The sequence below is a fragment of the Mustelus asterias genome, chromosome 22, assembly GCF_964213995.1.
Source record: "Mustelus asterias chromosome 22, sMusAst1.hap1.1, whole genome shotgun sequence".
Lineage (NCBI taxonomy): Eukaryota > Metazoa > Chordata > Chondrichthyes > Carcharhiniformes > Triakidae > Mustelus > Mustelus asterias.
In genome coordinates this window covers 57,561,568-57,587,723 of record NC_135822.1, presented here as the reverse complement: position 1 = coordinate 57,587,723, position 26,156 = coordinate 57,561,568, and the positions used below count along the sequence as shown (strand labels likewise).

Sequence of the window (26,156 nt, the reverse complement as noted above, 5' to 3'; positions counted from 1 at the left end):
GGCATGCAAATTGCATGTGTTGTTACAAAGGAATTGGAGCAGAAGAGTAAAGGCATCTTATTGATGTCCATTCTGGATGTATCAGAGCTTGGTATGGTTCCTGCTCTGTCCAAGACCGCAAGAAACTACAAAGGGTTATGAACATAGCCCAATTCATCAGGCAAACCAGCCTCCCATCCATTGACTCTGTCTGCACTTCCCACTGCCTCAGAAAAGCAGCCAGCATAATCAAGGACCCCATGCACCCCGGACATTCTCTCATCCAAGTTCTTCCATCGGAAAACCAATCGGCTCAAGAGCAGCTTCTTAGAATCATAGAATCCCTACAGTGCAGAAGGAGGCCATTTGGCCCATCGAGTCTGCCCCAATAACAATCCCATCCAGTCCCTATTCCCATAACCCCACATATTTACCCTGCTAATCCCTCTAACCTGCACATCCTGGGACACTAAGGGGCAATTTAGCATGGCCGACGCACCTAACCCGCACACCTTTAGACCGTGGGAGGAAACCGGAGCACCGGGAGGAAACCCACGCAGACACGGGGAGAATGTACAAAATCCACACAGACAGTGACCCAAGCCGGGAATTGAACCCAAGTCCCTGGCGCTGTGAGGCAGCAGTGCTAACCACTATGCCACCATGCCTTCCCTGCTGCTATCAGACTTTTGAATGGACCTACCTGATATTAAGTCGCTCTTTCTCTACACCCTAGCTATGACTGTAACACAACAATCTGCACCCTCTCCTTTCCTTCTCCTCTATGTACTCTATGAACTGTATGCTTTTTCTGTATAGCACGCAAGAAACAATACTTTTCACTGCATCCCAATACATGTGACACTAATAAATCGAATCAAATATTGTAATGGCATGGAGTCTTGGTGGGACCACATCGTGTCCTGAAATACATATCTTGGAGGGAGTTCAACAAATATATACTAGACTGCTTCCCAGGAGAATGGGATGGTCTTACAAGGAAAGTTTGAGGAGATTAGACAGATATTCCATGGAGTTTAGAAAATTTAGAGGTGAATTTATTGAAATAGGTTTAGTTTTTTAGGGGCTTAACAGGGGATAAGTTGAGACAATATTTCCCCTGGCTGGGGAATCTAGAAGACAGGGTTACAGTCTCAGAATAAGTGATCTGCCATTTAGTACCGAGATGAGGAGAAATTTCTTCAAGAAGATTGTGAATCTTAGAAATCATGTACCCCGGAGGGTTGTGAATGCTCAGTCATTGAGTATATTCAAGTCAGAGATTGATACATTTTAGGATACTAAAGAAACTAAGGGACCCGAGGATAATGTGGCAATGTGTAGCTGAAATAGATCAGGCATACTCTCAATGAACGGTGGTGCCAGAGCTTGAGGGGCTGAATGGCCTACGCCTGCTCCTACTTTGCTCCAACTGCATTTTCAAGTTTGCTGATGACACCACCATAGTGGGTCAGATCTCAAACAATGACGAGACAGAGTACAGCAAAGAGATAGAGAATCTGGTGAACTGGTGCGGTGACAATAATCTCTCCCTCAATGTCAACAAAACGAAGGAGATCGTCATCGACTTCAGGAAGCGTAAAGGAGAACATGCCCCTGTCGACGTCAACGATGATGGAGTGGAAGTGGTCGAGAGCTTCAAGTTTCTCGGTGCCCAGATCACCAACAACCTGTCCTGGTCCCTCCAACCTGGCGCGATAGCTAACAAAGCCCACCAATGCCTCTACTTTCTCAGGAGGCTAAGGAAATTCTGTATGCCCACTACAACTCTTGCCAATTTTTACAGATGCACCACAGAAAGTTTCCTTTCCGGATGTATCACAGCTCGGTGTGGCTCCTGCTCTGCCCAAGAAACTACAAAGAGTTGTGAACATAGCCCAGACCATCAGTCAAGCCAGCCTCCCATCCATTGACTCCGTCTACACTTGCTACTGCCTCGGAAAAGCAGGCAGCATAATTAAGGACCCCATGCACCCCGGATATTCTCTCTTCCAAAGATGCAAAAGTCTGGGAACACATGCCAACCGACTCAAGAACAGCTTCTTCCCTGCTGCCATCAGACTTTGGAATGGACCTAACATATATTAAGCTGATCTTTCTCTACACCCAATTTGTAACTGTAACACTACTTGCTGCATCCTCTCCTTCTCCTCTATGTACTCTATGAACAGTATGTTTTGTCTGTATAGCGCATGAAACAATACTTTTCACTGTATCCCAGTACATGTACCAATAATAAATCAAATCAAATTTCTTATGTTCTTAGTGGTACATTTTTCAGCTCCCAGCAATTGGAAAGGATTGAGCCAACTAGCTTCAACTTTAAGACCTTGCGTTCCTACCTTCCATTACGTAGACCAGCGAGCCCACATCTCCCTCTTCAATGATGTAGCTGTCCTGGGTGTACTCCACCGGGTACATGCAGTCCACAATCTCCTGGATCTGAGACATCTCCAAATTCTTCATGAAGTCATTCTCCAAGATGGCATCCTTGATCAGCTCCTTCGACCTGTGGCACAGAGCCAGAGACACGTCAAGGAGGGACACCGAGTAATCAACAGTACATTTAACTACTTAACTCACTGATGGATCCGAGACACAAGCCTCCACTTCCTGCAATGAGCTCCCAATCTCAAGCGGGCTGTCTAGTGAGTTCCCCATTGAAGACGGAGCAATTCCCCTTAACACTCCTTCTCTCAATTGGTTGTCCACCCTGATGTGGAGATGCCGGCGTTGGACTGAGGACTATCCAACCATTATCTTGCAATTGCGCCTCCGTCTATATATATGCCGTGTTTGTGAGCCCAACTCTCCACTCACCTGAGGAAGGAGCAGCGCTCCGAAAGCTCATGATTCCTGCTGGACTTGAACCTGGTGTTGTGAGACTTCTTACTGCACCCATAATCCCATAACACTGTGGAAATCTTGATGTTGAAATTATGACCCGGCCAATTCTTACCCATACTCAGCTTGGAATTCTGGGTTTTGAGCTTAGAAATTCGAGGCAAGCACTGTTTTGCATAAACAGAAGCTTTCATGGTCACACAGCTGTGAATTGTCTTTGAAAGCTGGAGACTGCTTGTACCTCTTTTTTAATAACAAAAGATAACCGAGCTCTCGTATTGTTAGTAACAGCTGATTTTTTAGTTGTTGTTCAGTCGAATGCTGCAAGGTTTTTGGATCTGCCTGCGAAGTCAGTCCCCAACTCTTCCTCTCTCTCCCTCTTAAGTAATCCTCTTTCTTTTCTCTTATGTTAATTTCAAGTTATATTCAATAAATCATTTCTTTAAAATCGCCCACGATCTATTCAGAGGAATGAATGAATTCTACACCCACTCAAGATCCATTCATTCATTTCCAGGACTTAAGAACATAAGAACTAAGAGCAGGAATAGGCCATCTGGCCCCTCGGGCCTGCTCCGCCATTCAATAAGATCATGGCTGATCTTTTCGTGGACTCAGCTCCACTTACCCGCCCGCTCACCATAACCCTTAATTCCTTTACTGTTCAAAAATGTATCTATCTTTGCCTTAAAAACATTCAATGAGGTAGCCTCAACTGCTTCACTGGGCAGGGAATTCCACAGATTCACAACCCTTTGTGTGAAGAAGTTCCTCCTCAACTCAGTCCTAAATCTGCTTCCCCTTATCTTGAGGCCATGCCCCGCAAGTTCTGGTTTCACCTTTCAGTGGAAACAACTTCCCTACTTCTATCTTATCTATTCCCTTCATAATCTTATATGTTTCTGTAAGATCTCCCCTCATTCTTCTGAATTCCAATGAGTATAGCCCCAGTCTACACAGTCTCTCCTCATAAGCCAACCCTCTCAACTCTGGAAGCAACCTAGTGAATCTCCTCTGCACCCCCTCCAGTGCCAGTATATCCTTTCTCAAGTAAGGAGACCAAAACTGTACACAGTACACTTTAGACAGCTGCCACATGACCTCACTGTTTTTAAACTCCATCCCTCTAGCAAAGAAGGACAAAACTCCATTTGCCTTCTTAATTACCTGCTGCACCTGCAAACCAACTCCTTGTGATTCCTGCACAAGGAGCTCTGAGCTTCCAGAGCTCAGAAATCTTACTGAGTAGTTTTCCTCACCCTGAAAATGCAATCTTCTTAAACCCCAAGCTTCCTGCTATCGGAATCACATTCTGCTCCCTCTCACCTTTTTGCAACTATTCAAACATTGTACACCTTCTCGATTTGGAGAAAAAAAGTATCCGGCACTTTATTATGGAAATGTGGCCAAGTCGAATGCTGCTCAAGAAAGGGGCTGCATGAAATGTTCTGCAATTCTTCACCCAACAAACTGAGGAGAAGCTGGTACACCCAGCTATGTAATGACTTACAACTAGTGTGCATTGAACAAGCACCCAGGACTGACACTCGGTGGGATTTGTGATATCTGCATTCTCCCAAACCATCACCAGCTCTCCAAACATTCTGTTTCTTCAGTTCTGGCCTCTTGTCCATTCTCCAACCTTCATTCTCCAACAAAAGGCAACAACGCAGCAGCTGCCGCAGCCCTGAGATCTGGAATCATCCCTGTGCACTTTCAGCCTCTCCAACTCCCTCCTATTTTACAGAGTCAAGAGGTTTACAGCATGGAAACAGGCCCTTTAGCCCAACTTGTCCATGCCACCTTTTTTTTAAACCACTAAGCTAGTCCCAATTGCCTGCGTTTGGCCCAGATCCCTCTATACCCACCGTACTCATGTAACTGTCTAAATGCTTTTTAAAAGACAAAATTGTACCCGCCTCTACTACTGCCTCTGGTAGCTCGTTCGAGGCACTCACTACCCTGTGTGTGAAAAAAATTGCCCCTCAAGACCCTTTTGTATCTCTCCCCTCTCACCTTAAACCTATGCCCTCTAGTTTTAGACTCCCCTACCTTTGGGAAAAGATCTTGACTATCTTGCTGATCTATGCCCCTTTTTATTTTGTAGACTTCTATAAGATCACCCCTAAGCCTCCTACTCTCCAGGGAAAAGAGTCCCAGATTATCCAGCCTCTCCTTATAACTCAAACCATCAAGTCCCGGTAGCATCCTAGTAAATCTTTTCTGCACTCTTTCTAGTTTAATATATCATTTCTATAATAGGGTGACCAGAACTGTACACAGTATTCCAAGTGTGGCCTTACCAATGTCTTGTACAACTTCAACAAGACGTCCCAACTCCTGTATTTAATGTTCTGACCAATAAAACCAAGCATGTCGAATGCCTTCTTCACCACTCTGTCCACCTGTGACTCCACTTTCAAGGAGCTATGAACATGTACCCCTAGATCTCTCTGTTCTATAACTCTCCCCAACGCCCTACCATTAATTGAGTATAAAAGCTGGAGTCTGATGTTGCAGCTGTATAGAACGCTGGTTAGACCACATTTGGAGTATGGCATCCAGTTCTGGTCACCGCACTACCAGAAGGACGTGGAGGCGTTAGAGAGAGTGCAGAGAAGGTTTACCAAGATGTTGTCTGGTATGGAGGGTCTTAGCCATGAGGAGAGATTGGGTAAACTGGGCTTGTCTCCCTGGAAAGATGGAGAATGAGGGGAGACCTAATAGAGGTGTACAAAATTGTGAAGGGTATAGATAGAGTGAACAGTGGGAAGCTTTTTCCCAGGTTGGAGGTGACGATCACGAGGGGTCACGGGCTCAAGGTGAGAGGGGCGAGGTATAACTCAGATATCAGAGGGACGTTTTTTTTACACAGAGTGGTGGGGGCCTGGAATGCGCTGCCAAGTAGGGTGGTGGAGGCAGACACGCTAGCATCATTTAAGACTTACCTGGATAGTCACATGAGCAGCCTGGGAATGGAGGGATACAAACGAATGGTCTAGTTGGACCAATGAGCGGCACAGGCTTGGAGGGCCGAAGGGCCTGTTTCCTGTGCTGTACTGTTCTTTGTTCTTTTCTTTCTTTGAGTAAGTCCTGCCCGGATTCAATCTACCAAAATGCATCACCTCGCATTTATCTAAATTAAACACCATCTGCCATTCGCTCGCCCACTGGCCCAAAAGATCCGAGCAATTTGCTCAAATGTTTAGTCATTTATCCTTTGGTTTGGTCCAATTTACATTCCTGAGTCAACCCATGGACATTTTTCTATGTTATAGCTGCCATATATATGCAAAATGTTGCTACTCTTTAACCGTTGAAAGAGATTGGACAATTGTTAATGGGGCTTTTGCAATACAAAGTCACTGAAAGGCTAAGATACTCATGTTCAAATCATGGAATGGTTCCAACAAAGGAACCATTTGGCCCACCGTGTCCATGCTAGCTCTATTCAGCTAGCTCTACACCCCTCCCCTTGTCCCGTAGCTCTTTCCTCTTTGGATAATAATCCAATTCTCTTATTACAGCAATGATTGAATCTGCCTCCATCACATTCTCAGGCACTGCACTCCAGGTCTGTGTAAGAATGGTTTTCCTTGGGTCATCACTGGTTCTTTTGCCAATCTAGGGGACGTGATGGCCCAGTGGCATTATCGCTCGACTATTAATCCAGAAATGCAGCTAATGCTCTGGGGACCCGGGTTCGAAGCCCGGCACGGCAGATGGTGGAAATTGAATTCAATAAAAAATATCTAGAATTAAGAATCTACTGATGACCATGAAACCATTGTTGGAAAAACCCATCTGGTTCAGTAATGTCCTTTAGGGAAGGAAATCTGCAGTCCTCACCCGGTCTGGCCTACATGTGACTCCAGAGCCACAGCAATGTGGTTGACTCTCAACTGCCCTCCAAGGGTAACTAGGGATGGGCAATAAATGCTGGCCAGCCAGCGACGCCCATGTCCCATGAATGAATAAAAATAAAATCACCTTGTTGAGATAGGTGAGAGAGAAAAATGGAGGGAAAGTGAGTCAGTGCTGGCAAACTAAGGGGTTAAAGGCATTAAGACTGTAATAAGGGATGGATGCCAAGAATGTTGAGGTTCTGAGGAAGAATTATTGGAGGAACAGATGGTGGAATGAACCAGAATTTCAACACAATGAAGGGACAGGGAGCAGGATAGGTGTGTAGGATGGAACATTTGGAGATAAGGAGGAAGAACAGGAGAAAGTTCAGAGAAACACAAATCATTGTGGCAGCAACGAAAGAGAGAGGGAGAGAGAGACGGAGTCAGTTTACATCAATAAATCAGATTATCTCATCAGAATCCCATTGCTGTTGGTGGAAGCTTGCTTGGCACTAACTACCTGCCTCGCTTCCCATCTGACAACAGTGGTCACGTTTCAGAAGTACTCCTTTAGCTGTAAGACACGTCGGGAGATTCTGAGGCAACAAAATAAATTCAAGTCTTCACTTTTACTCCACGGGCTCTCTCTCTCAAGGAGCTTTCCGATTGGGTTTCCTCCTAATTAGACAGCCTGACTGATTTGATGGAGTCTGCACTGGGAGTTTAATGAGTTCTGACACTAGTTGAGCTCAAACACTCAAACCATCCCCAGGGCAAGCTCTGAAACACCATGTGCATAAAACATGAAAGAAGCACTGATCCATTCACCTTGAAGACAGTAGCTCAAAGGGATGGGGCATAAGTATTGATTGGATCAACATCAATAGTAAAACTTTTTACTTCTGAAACTGCACAATCTCTCGTTAGCAAATTAATAGCCGGTGGGAAGCAGTAAGTTAACTCCAGCGTGGGGGACACTGTTTCGAGATTCTGTTCTTTTCTGGACACAAAGGCTACTTAATCAGTCTCTCAGGTGCTGTTGCTGCCTAATTCTCAGAACACCGCATGGCAGGGGTGGGAAGAGTGGGGGGGGGCGATGAGATGAGGCACAGCAGAAGTGGTCCACATTACTGCGGATGCTGGAAATCCAAAACAAAATACCCAGCAGGTCAGGCAGCGTCTGTGGAGGGAGAAACGGAGTTAACGTTTCAGATTGATAACCTGTCAGCGAAACTGGGTAAAGTGCGAGGCAGAACAGATCCTAAGCAAGTACAGGGGTGAGGGAAAGGCCACCGGGGACAGATTTTATTTTTAATCATTCGTGGGGCATGGGCGTCACTGGCTGGTCAGCATTTATTGCCCATCCCTAGTTACCCCTTGAGAAGGTGGTGGTGAGCCGCCATCTTGAATCGCTGCAGTCCATGTTCCGTGGGTTGACCCACAATGCCGTTAGGGAGGGAATTCCAGATATTTTGACCCAGCGACTGCGAAGGAACGGCCGATAAATTTCCATGGTGAGTGGCTTGGAGGGGAACTTGCAGGTGGTGGTGTTCCCCATGTGTCTGCTGTCCTTGTCCTTCTAGATCCAAGTGGTCGTGGGTTTGGAAGGTGCTGCCTAAGGATGAGTTGCTGCAGTGCATCTTGTAGATAGAACATAGAACAGTACAGCACAGTACAGGCCCTTCGGCCCTCGATGTTGTGCCGAGCTTTGGCCGAAACCAAGATCAAGCTATCCCACTCCCTATCATCCTGGTGTGCTCCATGTGCCTATCCAATAACCGCTTGAAAGTTCCTAAAGTGTCCGACTCCACTATCACAGCAGGCAGTCCATTCCACACCCCAACCACTCTCTGAGTAAAGAACCTACCTCGGACATCCCTCCTCTATCTCCCACCATGAACCTTATAGTTATGCCCCCTAGTAACAGTTACATTCACCCGAGGAAATAGTCTCTGAACGTCCACTCTATCTATCCCCCTTATCATCTTATAAACCTCTATTAAGTCGCCTTTCATCCTCCTCCGTTCCAAAGAGAAAAGCCCTAGCTCCCTCAACCTTTCCTCATAAGACCTACCTCCAAACCAGGCAGCATCCTGGTAAATCTCCTCTGCACTCTCTCCAATGCTTCCACATCCTTCTCATAGTGAGGTGACCAGAACTGCACACAATATTCCAAATGTGGTCTCACCAAGGTCCTGTACAGTTGCAGCATAACCCACGGCTCTTAAACTCCAACCCCCTGTTAATAAAAGCTAACACACTATAGGCCTTCTTCACGGCTCTATCCACTTGAGTGGCAACCTTCAGAGATCTGTGGGTATGGACCCCAAGATCTCTCTGTTCCTCCACATTCCTCAGAACCCTGCCGTTGACCCTGTAATCCGCATTCAAATTTGTCCTACCAAATTGAATCAGCTCGCACTTATCAGGGTTAAACTCCATCTGCCATTTCTCGGCCCAGATCTGCATCCGATCAATGTCTCTTTGCAGCCTACAACAGCCCTCCGCCTCATCCACTACTCCACCAATCTTGGTGTCATCCGCACACTGCTGCTACTGAGCGTCGGTGGGGGAAGGGAGAATGTAAGGATCTGTGAGAGGATGGAAGGCAGGGGAGATTAAATGATGGAGAAAGACACAAAAGAGATGGTACTGGAATGTTATAGAGATTCCGATGAAAGGTCATTGATCTGAAACTAACTTTGTCTCTCTCTCAGATCCTACTGAGGGCTTCCACCCACCACTTTCTCAACCCAGTTTTCATTTCTTCGCTCTTATTAATGGTTGGATGTTGAAGGAAGTGAACAGTTCTGCAAAATAAAGAGCATTGTGGGATGGAATGGACTCTTGCTCTGCACTTCACTCACACCAGCAACAAAGTATACTTTATGGTTACTCTCCTACACATTCAGGATCAACGCCAATGTTTGTATTTCTCTTACCATCAGCACAGTAACACTGGGTGGAAGAACACAGACATTAGGCTCCATCACAAGGAAGAGGCAGCTCTTTGTACGCGATGGTAATACCTGCGAACGGCTCTCAATTAACCCGACCACAAAATTACAGATCCCTTTGAATAGGCTTCCAATGGACAAAACTATTCCCTCTTCCCCCTCCCACTCCTCTCCTCATTATAAAACTTCTACAAATACTAAACCCTTCCCATTCACACGCACTATGTTAAATATTAACTGAACAAACCCCCTTTTCCATTTCTACCTACTTTTTAAAAAATGTATTAATGTCACAAGTAGGCTTACATTAACAATGCAATGAAATTACAGTGAAAATCCCCTAGTCGCCACACTCCGGCGCCTGTTCGGGTACACTGAGGGAGAATTTAGCACGGCCAATGTACCTAACCCGCACGTCTTTCGGACTGTGGGAGGAAAGCGGAGCGCCTGGAGAAAACCCACGCAGTCACGGGGGAAGAATGTGCAGATTCCGCACAGTGACCCAAGCTGGGAATCGAACCTGGGTCCCTGGCGCTGTGAGGCAGCAGTGCTAACCCCAACTCGCACAGGTTAGACCCCTTTCCCATTGACTCACTGCCTTCTGAAGAATTCCGACAAACTAAATTCTTTCCCATTTAATCCTTTTGGATAGAATTCCAAATGGACCAAACGGCTCCCTGCTCAATCCCACCCAAGCGAAAACCCAAACTGTCGATTCCCATTTCTGACACAAGGAACGCATTCAGGTAATAGATGGTGCCTTTCTGCTACGGTGGCATGGTGGCAGTGGTTAGCACTGCTGCCTCACAACACCAGGGGTCTGGTTCGATTCCCGGCTTGGGTCACTGTCTGTGTGGAGTTTGCAGGTTCTCCCCGTAACTGCGTGGGTTTCCTCCGGGTGCTCTGATTTCCTCCCACAGTCCAAAGATGTGCAGGTTAGGTGGATTGGCCCTGAGTGTCAGGGGGACTAGCTAGGGTAAATGCATGGGGTTGTGGGGATAGGGCCTGGGTGGGATTGTGGTCGGTGCAGACTCGATGGGCTGAATGGCCTCCTTCTACACAGTAGAGATTCTATGATTCAATGATTCAAGACTGCCACGATGCAGCAGGAAGTCAATGGGAAAGGGGTCTAACCTGTGCGAGTTGGGGTTAGCACCGCTGCCTCACGGCGCCAGGGACCCGGGTTCGATTCCCAGCTTGGGTCACTGTCTGCGCGGAGTTTGCACGTTCTCCCCGTGTCTGCGTGGGCTTCCTCCGGGTGCTCCGGTTTCCTCCCACAGACCGAAAGACATGATGGTGACAGAGATAGGCAACAACCCGCTACTACTCCATACAAAGCTCCAGATGTTTCTTTTCAACCTCTTAGATCCAAACTGAGAAGGAGGTTTCCTTTGCATGCTGCACCTCTTGATAGACTGGAATAAGGTCACACTCCAGATAGGACAGTGCCTTGGGACAGCTCCCTACCTTAAATGTACTATACAAGTTGTTACTGCTGTTAACATTTGGAATAGTGGGGATGGACTTTATGAAGATGTCATTTTTGGAAGCACTGGTGACATTGGATAATTCGTAGCGAAAAATAACAACAATAAGCAATGAATCAGCAGTGTGAATGAGTCTATAGAAATGGAACCTGATTGGAGATTTCAGCAACGGGTATTATTATGCTTGCAAACACTTTCTTTGTTTGAGAATTAGACTTAATGAATTATATTAATTTATTTATTAGTGTCACAAGTCGGCTTACATTAACACTGCATTGAGGTTACTGTGAAAATCCCCTAGTTGCCACACTCCGGCGCCTGTTCGGGTTACACTGGGGGAGAATTTAGCATCTAACCAGCACGTCTCTCGGACTGTGGGAGGAAACCAGAGCACCTGGAGGAAACCCACGCAGACACGGGGAGAATGTGCAAACTCCGCAGAGACAGTGATCCAAGCCGGGAATCGAACCCGGGTCCCTGGCGCTGTGAGGCAGCAGTGCTAACCACTGTGCCACCCCAATCCAAGGCACTGAAGCCCACGATGGTGTCTCCTTTGTAAGATAATGTCTATAGCGAGTGCGCCTTTCTTGAAATGGGTCTCATCAGTCCATGTAACCTCCAATTGGCTTGCCGCCCTCTTCCCAAGGGGCAAATAGGGATGGGCAATAAATGCTCACCTAGCCAGCGGCGCCCACGTCCTGTAAAAAGTTTTTAACAAAACTCAACGCATGAGTTCTGAGTATTATTGCCTTCAGCCATATTGCAGCCTTTAGCTAGCTTCCTGAACTATCCAGGGAGTCTCCTCTGTAACACTACCTTGCATCCGTCAGTGTTCAGCATGGGGATGACACCCCTCCACCCACCTCTCCACACCCCCCTAAAGACCATGTTGTAGCCTGCTAAACTAGTTAGTCTGGTTAGTCTGGTTAGTCTTACTTCGGTGGTCGGTAAGTTGATGGAAAAGGTCCTTAGGGATAGGATTTATGACCATTTAGAAAGATGCAGCTTAATCCGAGATAGTCAGCACGGATTTGTGAAGGGCAAGTCTTGCCTCACAAATTTGATAGAATTTTTTGAGGAGGTAACTAAGTGTGTTGATGAAGGTAGGGCAGTTGATGTCATATACATGGATTTTAGTAAGGCGTTTGATAAAGTCCCCCACGGTCGGCTTATGAAGAAAGTAAGGATGTGTGGGATAGAGGGAAGTTTGGCCGATTGGATAGGTAACTGGCTATCTAACAGAAGACAGAGGGTGGTGGTGGATGGAAAATTTTCGGACTGGAAACCGGTTACCAGCGGAGTGCCACAGGGATCAGTGCTTGGTCCTCTGCTATTTGTAATTTTTATAAATGACTTGGAGGAGGGGGCTGAAGGGTGGATCAGTAAATTTGCTGATGACACCAAGATTGGTGGAGTAGTGGATGAGGTGGAGGGCTGTTGTAGGCTGCAAAGAGATATAGATAGGATGCAGAGCTGGGCTGAAAAATGGCAAATGGAGTTAAACCCTGACAAATGCGAGGTGATTCATTTTGGTAGGACTAATATTTAAATGTGGATTACAGGGTCAAAGGTAGTGTTCTGAAGAATGTGGAGGAACAGAGAGATCTTGGGGTTCATATCCATAGATCTCTGAAGGTTGCCACTCAAGTGGATAGAGCCGTGAAGAAGGCCTATAGTGTGTTGGCGTTCATTAACAGGGGGTTTGAGTTTAAGAGCCGTGGGGTTATGCTGCAACTGTACAGGACCTTGGTGAGACCACATTTGGAATATTGTGTGCAGTTCTGGTCACCTCACTACAAGAAGGATGTGGAGACACTGGAAAGAGTGCAGAGGAGATTTACCAGGATGCTGCCTGGTTTGGAGGTAGGTCTTATGAGGAAAGGTTGAGGGAACTTGGGCTTTTCTCTTTGGAGCGGAGGAGGTTGAGAGGAGACTTGATAGAGGTTTATAAGATGATGAGGGGGATAGATAGAGTGAACGTTCAAAGACTATTTCCTCGGGTGAATGGAGCGGTAACTAGGGGGCATAACTATAGGGTTCATGGTGGGAGATATAGGAAGGATGTCCGAGGTAGGTTCTTTACTCAAAGAGTGGTTGGGGTGTGGAATGGACTGCCTGCAGGGATAGTGGAGTCAGAAACGTTAGGAACATTTAAGAAGCTATTGGATAGGCACATGGAGTACTTCGGGATGATAGGGAGGAAATAGCTTGATCTGGGTTTCAGACAAAGCTCGGCACAACAACGTGGGCCGAAGGGCCTGTTCTGTGCTGTACTGTTCTATGTTCTATGTAAACTACCTTCCATCCAAACAGCTGCTTAATAGATACAGTCCCAGTCACTCTACCCTACAGAATCCTCAGGGCAGCACGGTGGCCCAGTGGTTAGCACTGCTGCCTCGCAGCGCCAGGGACCCAGGTTCGAATCCCGGCTTGGGTCATTGTCTGTGTGGAGTCTGCATGTTCTCCCCCGTGTCTGTGTGGGTTTCCTCCAGGTGCTCCAGTTTCCTCCCACATTCCGAAAGACGTGCTGGTTAGGTGCTAAATTCTCCCTCAGTGTAACCCGAACAGGCACCGGAGTGTGGCGACTAGGGGATTTTCACAGTAACCTCATTGCAGTGTTAATGTAAGCCGACTTGTGACACTAATAAATAAAGTTTAAACTTTACTTCCCATTCCTGGACAATGTTGGCACCCTGGGATCTGCACAAATTCTTCTGTTTCACTCAAATAATCCTGCACTCGCCCTGACACAACATGTTTTTAGTCACAAACTGAATGGTCTCCGAGATTGTATGATTCAGTCTTTGTTCAAATGCCTTTTTCACTGCGCCAAAGCAGCTGAATTCTCAATTAAATCATCGCTAGACGGGCGGCACGGTGGTTAGCACTGCTGCCTCACAGCACCTGGGATCCAGGTTCGATTCCCGGCTTGGGTCACTGTCTGTGCGGAGTCTGCACGTTCTCCCCGTGTCTGCGTGGGTTTCCTCCGGGTGCTCCGATTTCCTCCCACAGTCCGAAAGACATGCTGGTTAGGTGCTAAATTCTCCCTCAGTGTAACCCGAAAAAGCGCCGGAGTGTGGCGACTAGGGGATTTTCACAGTAACTTCATTGCAGTGTTAATGTAAGCCTTACTTGTGACACTAATAAATAAACTTTAAAACTTAAATTTTCAAAACATTTCTATGATTCGTCTATTTTTTCACATTTCACCAGTATTTTGGCAATCCACAGTTATGTTTTCTGCTCAGTTACAGGGTCAGGTACTTCTGTTATATTTCATGCCCTACTATTTGTTCCAGCACAGGAACTGCATTCTCAGTACTGGTAGCAGGCATAAAGAGCTAAAGGAATGGCAGCAAATGTGCTCAGAGTGTGGATAATTGTTCCACGTCAGATGAAAGCTGACAGCTTCTGGATTTTTCAAGGTTCGGTCGGTACATTGACTGCAGGAGACGGCGCTGTAACTGACAAGTGCACAAACAAAATAACTCAAAGACATCTGTCTTTCACTTAGCTTTAAGTAAAAATAACCAACTGTGAGGAGCTTGTCACTTAAAGAGAAGTTAGGGACAGCACAACCAGGTTCTATCTCGCCACGAAGGATGTGCAGGTCGATGGCAACAGAAGTTAGTCAAGTGGCACATAGAGCGGCACGGTGGCACAGTGGTTAGCACTGCTGCCTCACAGCGCCAGGGACCCGGGTTCGATTCCCGGCTTGGGTCACTGTCTGTGTGGAGTTTGCACATTCTCCCCGTGTCTGTGTGGGTTTCCTCCGGGTGCTCCTGTTTCCTCCCACAATCCAAAGATGTGCGGGTTAGGTGCATTGGCCATACTAAATTGATTCTTAGTGTCAGGGGGATTAGCAGGGATGGGGCGGCAGGGATGGGGCCTGGGTGGGATTGTGGTTGGTGCAGACTGGATGGGCCAAATGGCCTCCTGCTGCACTGTAGGGATTTTATTCTAAGCTGTGGCACTGAGCAGCGGCGCCAAACGGGGAGTCAGGCACATCCTTTCTGGGAAAGAGTGGAGAGCAAAGAAACTGACGGAACATCAGTCCCTCCACCACCTGAGAACAAGGCACCAATATGTGCATCAGTGCGTCTATGCTTTTGATTAAAGAAAGCTGCATCCCAAGGACAGATGAATCTTTGATCAGAAAAGCAGTATCAGAATCTTCAGGGTTCATTGCCCTGTCCACAATCTACTGACGCCAATGGGATGAGGAACGTGAGTGATATTTTCCGTTTAGGTTCAAGAATGAGTATCTGGGGTGAGATGTCACTGAGCTTGTGAGTTCCAGCGCGTCAGGGCAGAGGGGGAAAATATCAAAAATAGCAATGGCGTTTCAAAGCATTTCCTAACTCGTTGCTAAAAGTTCATTTCTCGAACTGAATCTTAGATTTGATTTATTATTGTCACATGTATTAACATACAGTGAAAAGTATTGCGCGCTATACAGACAAAGCATACCATTCATAAAGAAGGAAAGGAGAGAGTGTAGAATGTGGTGTTATAATCAGAGCTGGGGTGTAGAGAAAGATCAATGTGAGGTAGGTCCATTCAAAAGTCTGACGGCAGCAGGGAAGAAGCTGTTCGTGAGTCGGTCGGTACGTGACCTCAGACTTTTGTATCTTTGTCCCGACGGAAGAAGGTGGAAGAGAGAATGTCAGGAGTGTGTGGGGTCCTTAATTATGTTGGCTGCTTTGCCGAGGCAGCGGGAAGTGTAGACAGAGTCAGTGGATGGGAGGTTGGTTTGCGTGATGGATTGGGCTACATTCACGACCTTTTGTTTCTTGCGGGCTTAGTTTGAGTTGCAGACTGAGGGGGAATAATACCCATACTGATGATTATGGAGGGGAACAGTAGCCATGTTAATAACTGTGTCCAATAAAAGGGACAGACCACAAAAGCCTGCACAATGTTTAACTTCACAGATATGCATTTCAGGATAGTAAGCAGCTATTTCCAGACACCTGACCTTCAGAAAGGAACAGGTGAAACATACTATAGTGTAGGATTGTTCTTGTCTTAGGCTGGGGGAGGCCACTAACCCAGACAGTTGGAAAGGGAAGATTGTGTTCTATCCTATTGATGCAATTAAAAACCTCACCCTCTTGTGAGGTTTTTAATTGCATCAATAGGATCAATAGGATAGAATCCATAGAATCCCTACAGTGCAGAAAGAGGCCATTTGGCCCATCGAGTCTGCATCGACCACAATCCCACCCAGGCCCTATCCCCGCAATCCCATGCATTTACCCTAGCTCGTCCCCCTGACATTAAGGGGCAATTTAGCACGGTCAATCAACTGACCCTTTGGACTGCGGGAGGAAACCGGAGCACCCGGAGGAAACCCATGCAGACAACGGGGAGAATGTGTAAACTTTCACACAGAGGCCACACCAGGCCGGATTCAAACCTGGGTCCCTGGCGCTGTGAGGCAGCAGTATTAACCACTGTGCCGCCCTACGCACCAATCCAAGCGTATAACCAACTGTAAGGAGCTTGTCACTTAAAGTGAAGGCAGAGCAGCACAGTGAGGCTCCAATAAAGCAAGCGTAAGGTGATTGTACTTTATGAATGATGTAACCTTAATCAATAACCGTGAGTGGATAGAGATAACTCCTATAGCTTGATTGCTATGTGCTGATTACTTGTAACCAAATTTGAAACTATAACTGCTTGTGTATTTCTGAATTCTGTACTCCAACTGGCCTTGATGTCTTAAGTCGGAGTCCTATAGCTATCGTCTTTAACTCATCATCTTAAACCACTCCGTGACTTTGTCTGGCTACGTGAATGGTAGTTTTAGCTGCAGCAACAAATAAAACATCATGAAGCCCCGTAACACAGACAGTAACGCTTAACTAATATTCAGACACTGGAGAAAAACAACACACATGTCTGTGCTCGCGTGCTGGACATAGTAATACAGAGTAAGCAAAGAACTACAGGATAACTGCTCCCTTGTGGTCTCACCTAAACAATCGTTGAACATTTATAATATGGTAAAACGATAGACTCTTCACAGGAGTGTTATATCACAAATCTTGAGGCGATATTAGGGCTGATGTCCAAAAGCTTGGTCAAAGATGTTAGTTTTAAGGAGCGTCATAAAGGAAAAAGAGATGGAAGAGGTGAAGAGGTTTACGGAGAGAATTCCAGAGCTTGGGACCTTTTGGCAGCTGAAGACAATGTTGCCGATGGTGGTGAGATTAAAATCTGGGATACTCAAGAGGCCAGAATTGGAGGAACGCAGATATCTTGGAAGGCTGGGGGTCTGGGACTAGGTGCGAGTCTGGATATGATAAGCAGAGTTTTGTATGGCCTGAGGGTTATGAAGCGTAGAAAGTGGGATGTCTACCAGGGTTGGGGGGGGGGGGGGGGGTTGAAATAGTCAAGCCTAAAAAGAACAAAGAAGATGATGAGGGTTTCAGCAGCTGATGACCTGAAATAGGGTCAAAGGATGACATTTAAGGAAGTAGATTCATAGAAGAATCCCTATGGTGCAGAAGGAGGCCATTCGGCCCATTGAGTCTGCACCAACCACAATCCCAACCAGGCCCTATTCCTCCCGTAACCCCACATATTTACTCTGCTAATCCGCCTGACACTAAGGGAGAATTTAGCACGGCCAGTCCACCTAACCCACACATCTTTGGACTGTTGGAGGAAACCGGAGCACCCGGAGGAAACCCACGCAGACACGGGGAGAACGTGCAGACTCCACACAGACAGTGACCCAAGGCTGGAATTGAACCCAGGTCCCTGGCACGGTGAGGCAGCCGTGCTAACCACTGTGCCACCGTGCCACCCACGCCATTTGTTTTAGTTGGGTCATGTGGTTGAAAACCCGCCTCGGAGTCAGGTTGTGAACTGTTGTAGGCAGTTGCCAGGGAAATAGATGGAACTGGTGGTTAGGTCATGGAGTTTGTGATGGGGGCAGAAAATAATGGCTTTGATATTTCCAATATTTAGTTGAGGAAATGTCTCCTCATCCAATACTGGATGTCGGATGAGCAGTCTGACAATTTATACGGTAAAGGTGACGAGAGAGTGGGGGTGATGAGGTAAAACTGGGTGTTGTCAGCGTACATATGAAAAGTAACACTGTGTTTTCAAACGGTGTCACCAGGGGGCAACATGTAGATGAGAAATAGAAGGGTGGGGCCAAGGATGAGATCCTTTGGTGATGCTGGGTAATAGCGTGGGATCAGGAAGAGAGGCCAAGTGGCTGATTTTCTGCCTATGACTGCATAGGTAAGAATAGATCCAGGTGAGCGCCAGGCCGCACAATGGTGGAGAGGTGTTGGTAGAGGATGGTGCGGCCAATCATGTTAAAGGCGGCAAGCTGAGAAGGATTCGGAGGTTACCTTTGTTACAATAACACAGGATATCAATTTTATTTGACTCGTTAAAGAGCCATTTGGGGATTGTGTTCTTTGTGGGAAGCCGGTGACCAACAGAACATCTGTGCAACAAATGGATATACGGAGTAACACCAGAGTCAGCCACGATCACAGGTAATAGCGCCATGGCAGACTGACCTGTAAACTCCTGACGGATATAGTCAGATGTGAGATAGTCATTTCACAAATGAAACTCAGTCTCTGACAAGTGCAGTCATGTCTGGCACATTATTTTTGGAATGCTTATGCTAGGTTTTTAAATGAAAAGGGGAAAAAAAAGAATGATTTTGAAGTTCTTTACAATTCGGAGAAATCAGTTACGGCGTCTCCTCGGTGGAAACACGTTTTTCTTTTACCACTTTCTGCTGATATTTCTCTCAGGAAGCATTCCGTTTGATATTAAAAAGGAAAAGGTGTCTGGAACCCAAGCATCGAATGGGTCAAACTCATTCACTCCCCGATGAGCCTCACTCAGTAGTTGTTATTGCGCAAGGGGTAATGGGGATCTGGAACTCTCGGCCTCAGGAGGCTATTGAGGCTAGATTAGTTGAAAATAAATAAATTGGAGGTGAACAGATTTGGTTGTGTGAAGGTACTAAGGGTTATAGAATCAAGATGATGATAGTCGTGCAATTGATATAGATATATATATATTGTTTCTTTATGTTTAAGGGGAAAGTTTAAACAATTCAACTTTATTCTATAGGCAGTCAGTATGTCTGGAGGGAATGCAGATGCTGGGAGAGCAGGATAATTACTCATTTTAGCCACCTAGTGTTTATTTAGGATAGCGCTAATGGATTTTTGTTTATCGATGGAGATTTCCCCAGGTGTTTGTGATTAGCTTGATTGAAAGGTTCATGAGTTGTTAATCAGATGTTGACATGGTGGTGGGAGGAGCTAGGTCTGTAGCAGGGAAAGACTGACCTTCCACGCTGATGCTATAGTTAAGCAAGCCCACCAACGCCTTTACTTTCTCAGGAGCCTAAGGGAATTCGGTATGCCCGCTATGACTCTCACCAATCTTTGCAGGTGCACCATAGAAAATGGTGCACCTTGATGATGGGACGGCACAGTGGCACAGGGGTTAGCACTGCTACCTTACAGCACCAGGGACACAGGATCGATTCCCGGCTTGGGTCACTGTCTGCGTGGAGTTTGCACGTTCTCCCCGTGTCTACATGGGTTTCCTCCCACAGTCCGAAAGACATGGTTAGATGTATTGTCCATGCTAAATTCTCCCTCGGTGTACCCTAACAGGCGCCAGAGTGTGGCGACTAGGGGATTTTCACAGTAACTTCATTACAGTGTTAATGTAAGCCTACTTGTGACTAATAAATACTTTTACTTTACTTTACTTTAGAAAGCATCCTATCAGATGCATCACAGCTTGGTATGGCTCCTGATCTAGCCAAAGCCACAACAAGGTACAAAGAACATAGCCCAGTCCATCACGCAAACCAGCCTCCCATCCATCTACACTTCCCGCTGCCTTGAGAAAGCAGTCAGCATAATCAAGGGCCCCACGCACCCTGGTTATACAGTCTTCCACCTTTTATTGGGAAAAAAATACAAAAGTCTGAAAACATGTACCAACAGACTCAAGAACAGCTTCTTCTCTGCTGCCACCAGACTTTTGAATGGTCCTGTCACACATTAAGCTGATCTTTCCCTTCACCCTATCGGTAACTTCAACACTATATTCTGCACCCTCTCCTTTACTTCTCCTCTATGTACTCTATGAATGGTATGTTTTGCCTGTATAGTGCGCAAGAGACAATGCTTTCATAGTATCCCAGTACATACGACAATAATAAATCAAATCAATTTAAATCAAATCAAAAATCAGTTGCTATTGGAGCTCTGCTGAAGTCAGAGGCATAATGCAGCCCTTTCCTGAGAACTCACTCTTGCTCCCTCTCTGAAAGCTTCAAGACTGTTAACACAATTCATAGCAAATATGCCTGGGTTTGCTATCTGCACTTATTTGAAAGTGGTTTTGATCTATGCATGAACGGGGCTGATTTGGAACTGGAATGGTCATGTGCTAAAAAGTAAACTTGCTCTCGTTCATTTTTAAATATTGTTCAACTGTTCATGGTTAAGCTGCTTCATTTGTTAGAGTTATATTTAAAATGTGTTATTAAATAAAGTTTGTTTTACTATAAAAGATCCATACTTGGTCCCTGATGGACCAAAAATCTCTCTGTCCCAGCCTTAAATGTATTCAGCGATGAATTATCTGTCTGGGATAGAAAATTCCAAAGATTCACAACCTCAGTGAAGTAATTTCTCCCTATCTCAGTCCAAAATGATTGGCCCTTTTATCCTGAGTGCATGTTCTAGATCCCCGACCAGCAGAACCAATCTCTCAATGTCCACTCTGTGGGGCTTTGATAGTCTCAATGAGATCGCCTCTCGGTGTTCTAAACTCCTGACAATATAAACCCAACTTACTCAGCTTCTCATCATAGGACAACCCGTCATCCTAAAAGTAACGTTTATTTATTAGTCACAAGTAAGGCCTAGTCGCCACACTCTGGCGCCTGTTCGGGTCAATGCACCTAACCCGCACGTCTTTCAGACAGTGGGAGGAAACCGGAGCACCCGGAGGAAACCCACGTAGGCATGGGGAGAACATGCAGAGAACATGCAGACTCTGCACAGACAGTGACCCAAGTCAGGAATTGAACCCGGGTCCCTGGCACTGTGAGGTAGCACCGTGCTAACCACCATGCCGCCCCCAGGGACCAATCCTAGGGACCAATTTAGTGAACTTTTGTTGTACCACCTCCAATGCAAGTACATCCTTTCTTAAATGTAGAGACCAAAACTGCACATAGTATTCTAAGTGTGGTCTCACCAAAGCCCTGTACAACTTCCCTATCCCTGTTCTCCTTGCAATCAAGGCCAACATGCAATTTGACTTCTTAGTTGCTCACTGCACCTGTGTGCTAACTTTCTGCATTCCTTGTATAAGCACACCAAGTCCACATCAGTACTTACAAGCTAATCATCAGAATGGTCCAGGTAACATGCTGCTGAAATGGGGGGATCATTCTCCTGTGTCTGCACCCTCCACCCCAACTCCAACCTTCCCCAAAACTGTGAGGACTCAAAACCCAGAACCAAAAGATGACCAGGTACATATGGGCGGCATGGTGACACAGTGGTTAGCACCGCTGCGTCACAGCACCAGAGACCCAGGTTCAATTCTGGCCTTAGGGTCACTGTCTGTGTGGAGTTTGCATGTTCTTCCCGTATCTGCGTGGGTTTCCTCTGGGTAAGACCATAAGACATAGGAGCAGAATTAGACCACTCGGCCCATCGAGTCTGCTCCGCCATTCAATCATGGCTGATATTTTTCTCATCCCGATTCTGCCTTTTCCCCATAATCCCTGATCCCCTTACTAATCAAGAACCTATCTATCTCTGCCAATGACCCGGCCTTCTGTGGCAAAGAGTTCCACAGATTCACTACTCTCTGGGTGCTCCGGTTTCCTCCCACAGTCCAAAGCTGTGTGGGTTAGGTTGATTGAATTGAATTGAATTAAATGTAATTAATTTGATTTAATTTAATTTACTTAACCCAGGGGATTAGCAGGGTAAATAAGTGGGGTTATGGGGATAGGGTCTGGGTGGGATTGTGGTCGGTGCAGACTCGATGGGCCAAATTGTCTCCTTCTGTACTGCAGGGATTCTAAGATTCCCTAGGTGATTCCATCTGCAGCTGTTGGAACACTGTTTCTTAAAAAAGACCCCACTGTATTTGCATCTAAGCAGTGTATCTTTAAAGTGCACAGGTTCCTACCTAAGTGAAGGCAACAAGGTTTCGGTTAAGGGGGAATAGTGGGGAGTGATTGTGTCCCGTGGGACCCTTCAACATGTGGTCACTATAATATGCAGCCACTATAATATGCAGCATGTCTCTCTCTCTTACACACACATGTGGTGTCACTTGTCGCTGGTGGACACAGTCTTTACCCTCCCAAATGTGGTGAAGTTCAAAGGGGGACCCCGTTCAAGTGGAGGTGTGTAACTTACTGTGCACTCTTGGAGTAGCAGGGCAGGGTAACGTGGCTGATGTCCTGGATGTCCAAGGCGGTGGGCTCCGCCGAAATAGCCTGCCTCTTGGTCCTCTGCTGCTCCTGGTTGCTGGATTCGCTCGGGCTCGGCTGCTGGGAGGCCGGGCGCAGGACCGACCTGTACTTGTCCAGCTCGGTTTGGAGTTTCTCAATCAGCTCGTCCTTCTGGTCCAGCTCCAGCTCCAGCTCGTCGATCAGGGCGTCCCTCTGCCTCAGCTCCTCAATCTTCTCCTGCAGGGCGTACTGCAGGTCACGTAGTGTCCCCATCTCTTCCCCCTGGGTAGCAGAGAGGGAGGGGGGGCGTGTAGAGAGAGGGGGGGCTTCCAGCTCCCCCTGCCTTCACCTGCCACAAGGACTGTGCAGCACTAGAACCGGATTAGCGAGCGTCCCGCAGCATCCTGCACCCCCCTCTTGCCCTGGACCTTCAGAACCTCACCTCTCACCATCCTTTGCAAGCTCCAAGTCCCCTCTCTTCCTTGGCAAGCCCTCTGGGTTCCTTTACACCGGGTTCTGGAGCCCAAAACTTCCAGGGTATGCAGTGAAAATTAAAAATAAAATCTCTTGTGGTGACAGAGAGGGGGGGGAGTGGATCTCAGGCGAGTGAGTCGCTCCGATATCCAGTGTGTGTGTCCTTCCCCCCACTCGCAACTTGAGCTCAGCAGTTGTGCTCTAACCCCCCCCCCCCTCCCCCCAAGAGACAGCCTCGGGGGCAAATACAGATCAATAGGAATTTTAAAATAGAGGGAGAGAGAGAAAGAGAGGAAAAATGACCTGGAAGGAGGAGATAGTGGAACAGGTTAACGGGAGTCTTCCTGAATGACCAAAGCCATGTTTGTAAAAAAAAAGGCTCTTTCTAAATTAAAAAAATGTCTAGAGGAAGGGGGATAAAGCTGAAGGAGGGTGTGGTGCGGTTGCTATTGCTGCACAGCGTGTGATCAAACCGCACACTCAAGGCTTCCCGAGCTGGGGAGAGGCACCGATTCAGCACCACAGAGAGAGGGACAGCGCCTTGGAGCACCCACTCTGCACTCCAGGCAGGCAGTGCAGCGGGCAGTACACCTGCTCCAGCTAGCCCACCCCCCTCTCTCTGTCCCTTCAGCTAGAAAAGTAGGGCTATCCACATTCGGTGGCGAGCTGAGCAGCAGTCCAATCTGTGGGTATCTGCTGAATTGTCCTGCTCCCTCCCTGCCTCCAGCTCCGCACACCCCGGCTTGCTGAGAGGTGTGTGCAGTTTTCAGTCCCAGGCACGCCAGGCTGAATGCTTCAGTGAATTCTGAGTAACAGCATCCGTGCGGCCGTGACCCACGCACTTCAGAGTTGTCGATTGTCAACAACTGCATTTTTCCCAGGCAGTTACAACTCACCACCGCCCCACCCCCCAAACACACACACACCCCTCTATATGTACACACACCCCTCTATATGTACACACACACACCCCTCTATATGTACACACACCCCTCTATATGTACACACACCCCTCTATATGTACACACACACACCCCTCTATATATACACACACACCCCTCTATATATACACACACCCCTCTCTATGTACACACACACCCCTCTATATGTACACACACACCTCTATATATACACACACCCCTCTATATACACACACACACCTGTATATATACACACACACACACCCACCCCTCCACACACACACACACACACACCCCTCCACACACACACACACACACCCCTCCACACACACACACCCACCCCTCCACACACACACACACACACACCCCTCCACACACACACACACACACCCCTCCACACACACACACACACACACACCCCTCCACACACACACACACACCCCTCCACACACACACACACCCCTCCACACACACACACACACACCCCTCCACACACACACACACACACACACCCCTCCACACACACACACACACACACCCCTCCACACACACACCCCTCCACACACACACACACACACACCCCTCCACACACACACACACCCCTCCACACACCCCTCCACACACACACACACACCCCTCCACACACACACACACACACACACCTCTCCACACACACACACCCCTCCACACACACACACACACCCCTCCACACACACACACACCCCTCCACACACACACACACACACACACACCCCTCCACACACACACACACACACCCCTCCACACACACATACACACACACATACACCCCTCCACACACACACACCCCTCCACACACACACACACACACCCCTCCACACACACACCCCTCCACACACACACACCCCTCCACACACACACACCCCTTCACACACACACACCCCTCCACACACACACACACACCCCTCCACACACACACACACACACACACATATCTTTCCAAACTGTTGAAGGATTGTGAAGATATTCCTGATGCGTGCTGTCTGTCCGCAGTCATTGCAATCCCAAAGTCACTCGCTGGGAGCTAGATCCCAAGGAGGGCACACGTCTCTATGTCAACACAATGATACCCCAGTGCTTTTGTGAAAGTCGGCACTGCACTCTACCTCACAGCCCAAGTTGTTTATAAGCGAGCTAACACTGGAACTTGTCCCTCACACATCTCAGGGCTCATTAAAACTGAACTGCAGCCAGCCATATAAATACAGTGGCTACCAGAGCAGGTCAGAGGCTGGGAGCCCTGCGGAGAGTAACTCACCTCCTGACTCCCCCAATGCCTGTCCACCATCTACAAGGCACAAGTCAGGAGTGTGATGGAATACTCCCCACTTGCCTGGATGGGTGCGGCTCCAACAACACTCAAGAAGCTCGACACCATCCAGGACAAAGCAGCCCCACTTGATCCGGACCTCATCTATCACCTTCAATGTTTATTCCCCCCACCGCACCACCGACACTCAGTAGCAGCAGTGTGTACCATCTACAAGATGCACTGCAGTAACTCACCAAGGCTTCTTAGGCAGCACCTTCCAAACCCGCAACCTCTACCATCCAGAAGGACAAGGGCAGCAGATACATGGGGAACACCACCACCTGCAAGTTCCCCTCCAAACCACTCACCACCCGACTTAGAAACATATCGGTTGTTCCTTCATTGTCGCTGGGTCAAATTCCTAGAACCTCCTTTCCAACAGCACTGTTGCATTGACAGCAACTACACATAGTGACTGCAACCGTTTCAAGGCCACCACCTTCTCAAGGGCAATTAGCGATGGGCAACAAATCATAGAATCCTACAGTGCAGGAGGAGGCCATTCGGCCCATTGAGTCTGCACCGACCACAATCCCACCCAGGCCCTATCCCCATAACCCCATGCATTTACCCTGTTAAGCCCCTGACACTAGGGTAAATTTAGCATGGCCAATCCACCTAACCCGCAAATCTTTGGACCCTGTGGGAGGAAACCGGAGCACCCGGAGGAAACCCACGCAGACACAGGGAGAATGTGCAAACTCCACACAGACAGTGACCCGAGGCTGGAATTGAACTGGACATCTAACTTCTTCTTGAAATCAGGCAACGTTTTGGCCTCCAATAC

At 47.4% G+C, this 26,156-nt stretch overlaps 1 protein-coding gene across 1 annotated transcript in view; it reads right to left on the bottom strand.

The window, feature by feature from the left end:
• LOC144510043 (cGMP-dependent protein kinase 1-like) overlaps positions 1 to 22,897 on the bottom strand; it is a 119,592-nt gene extending 96,695 nt beyond the window's left edge. The window contains exons 1-2 of the mRNA XM_078239257.1: positions 22,590 to 22,897; positions 2,343 to 2,509 (exon numbers count right to left, since the gene is read on the bottom strand). Coding sequence (XP_078095383.1) covers positions 2,343 to 2,509; positions 22,590 to 22,897 — 475 coding nt within the window. The remainder of the gene's footprint in view (positions 1 to 2,342; positions 2,510 to 22,589) is intronic.
• Positions 22,898 to 26,156: the final 3,259 nt, after the last annotated feature.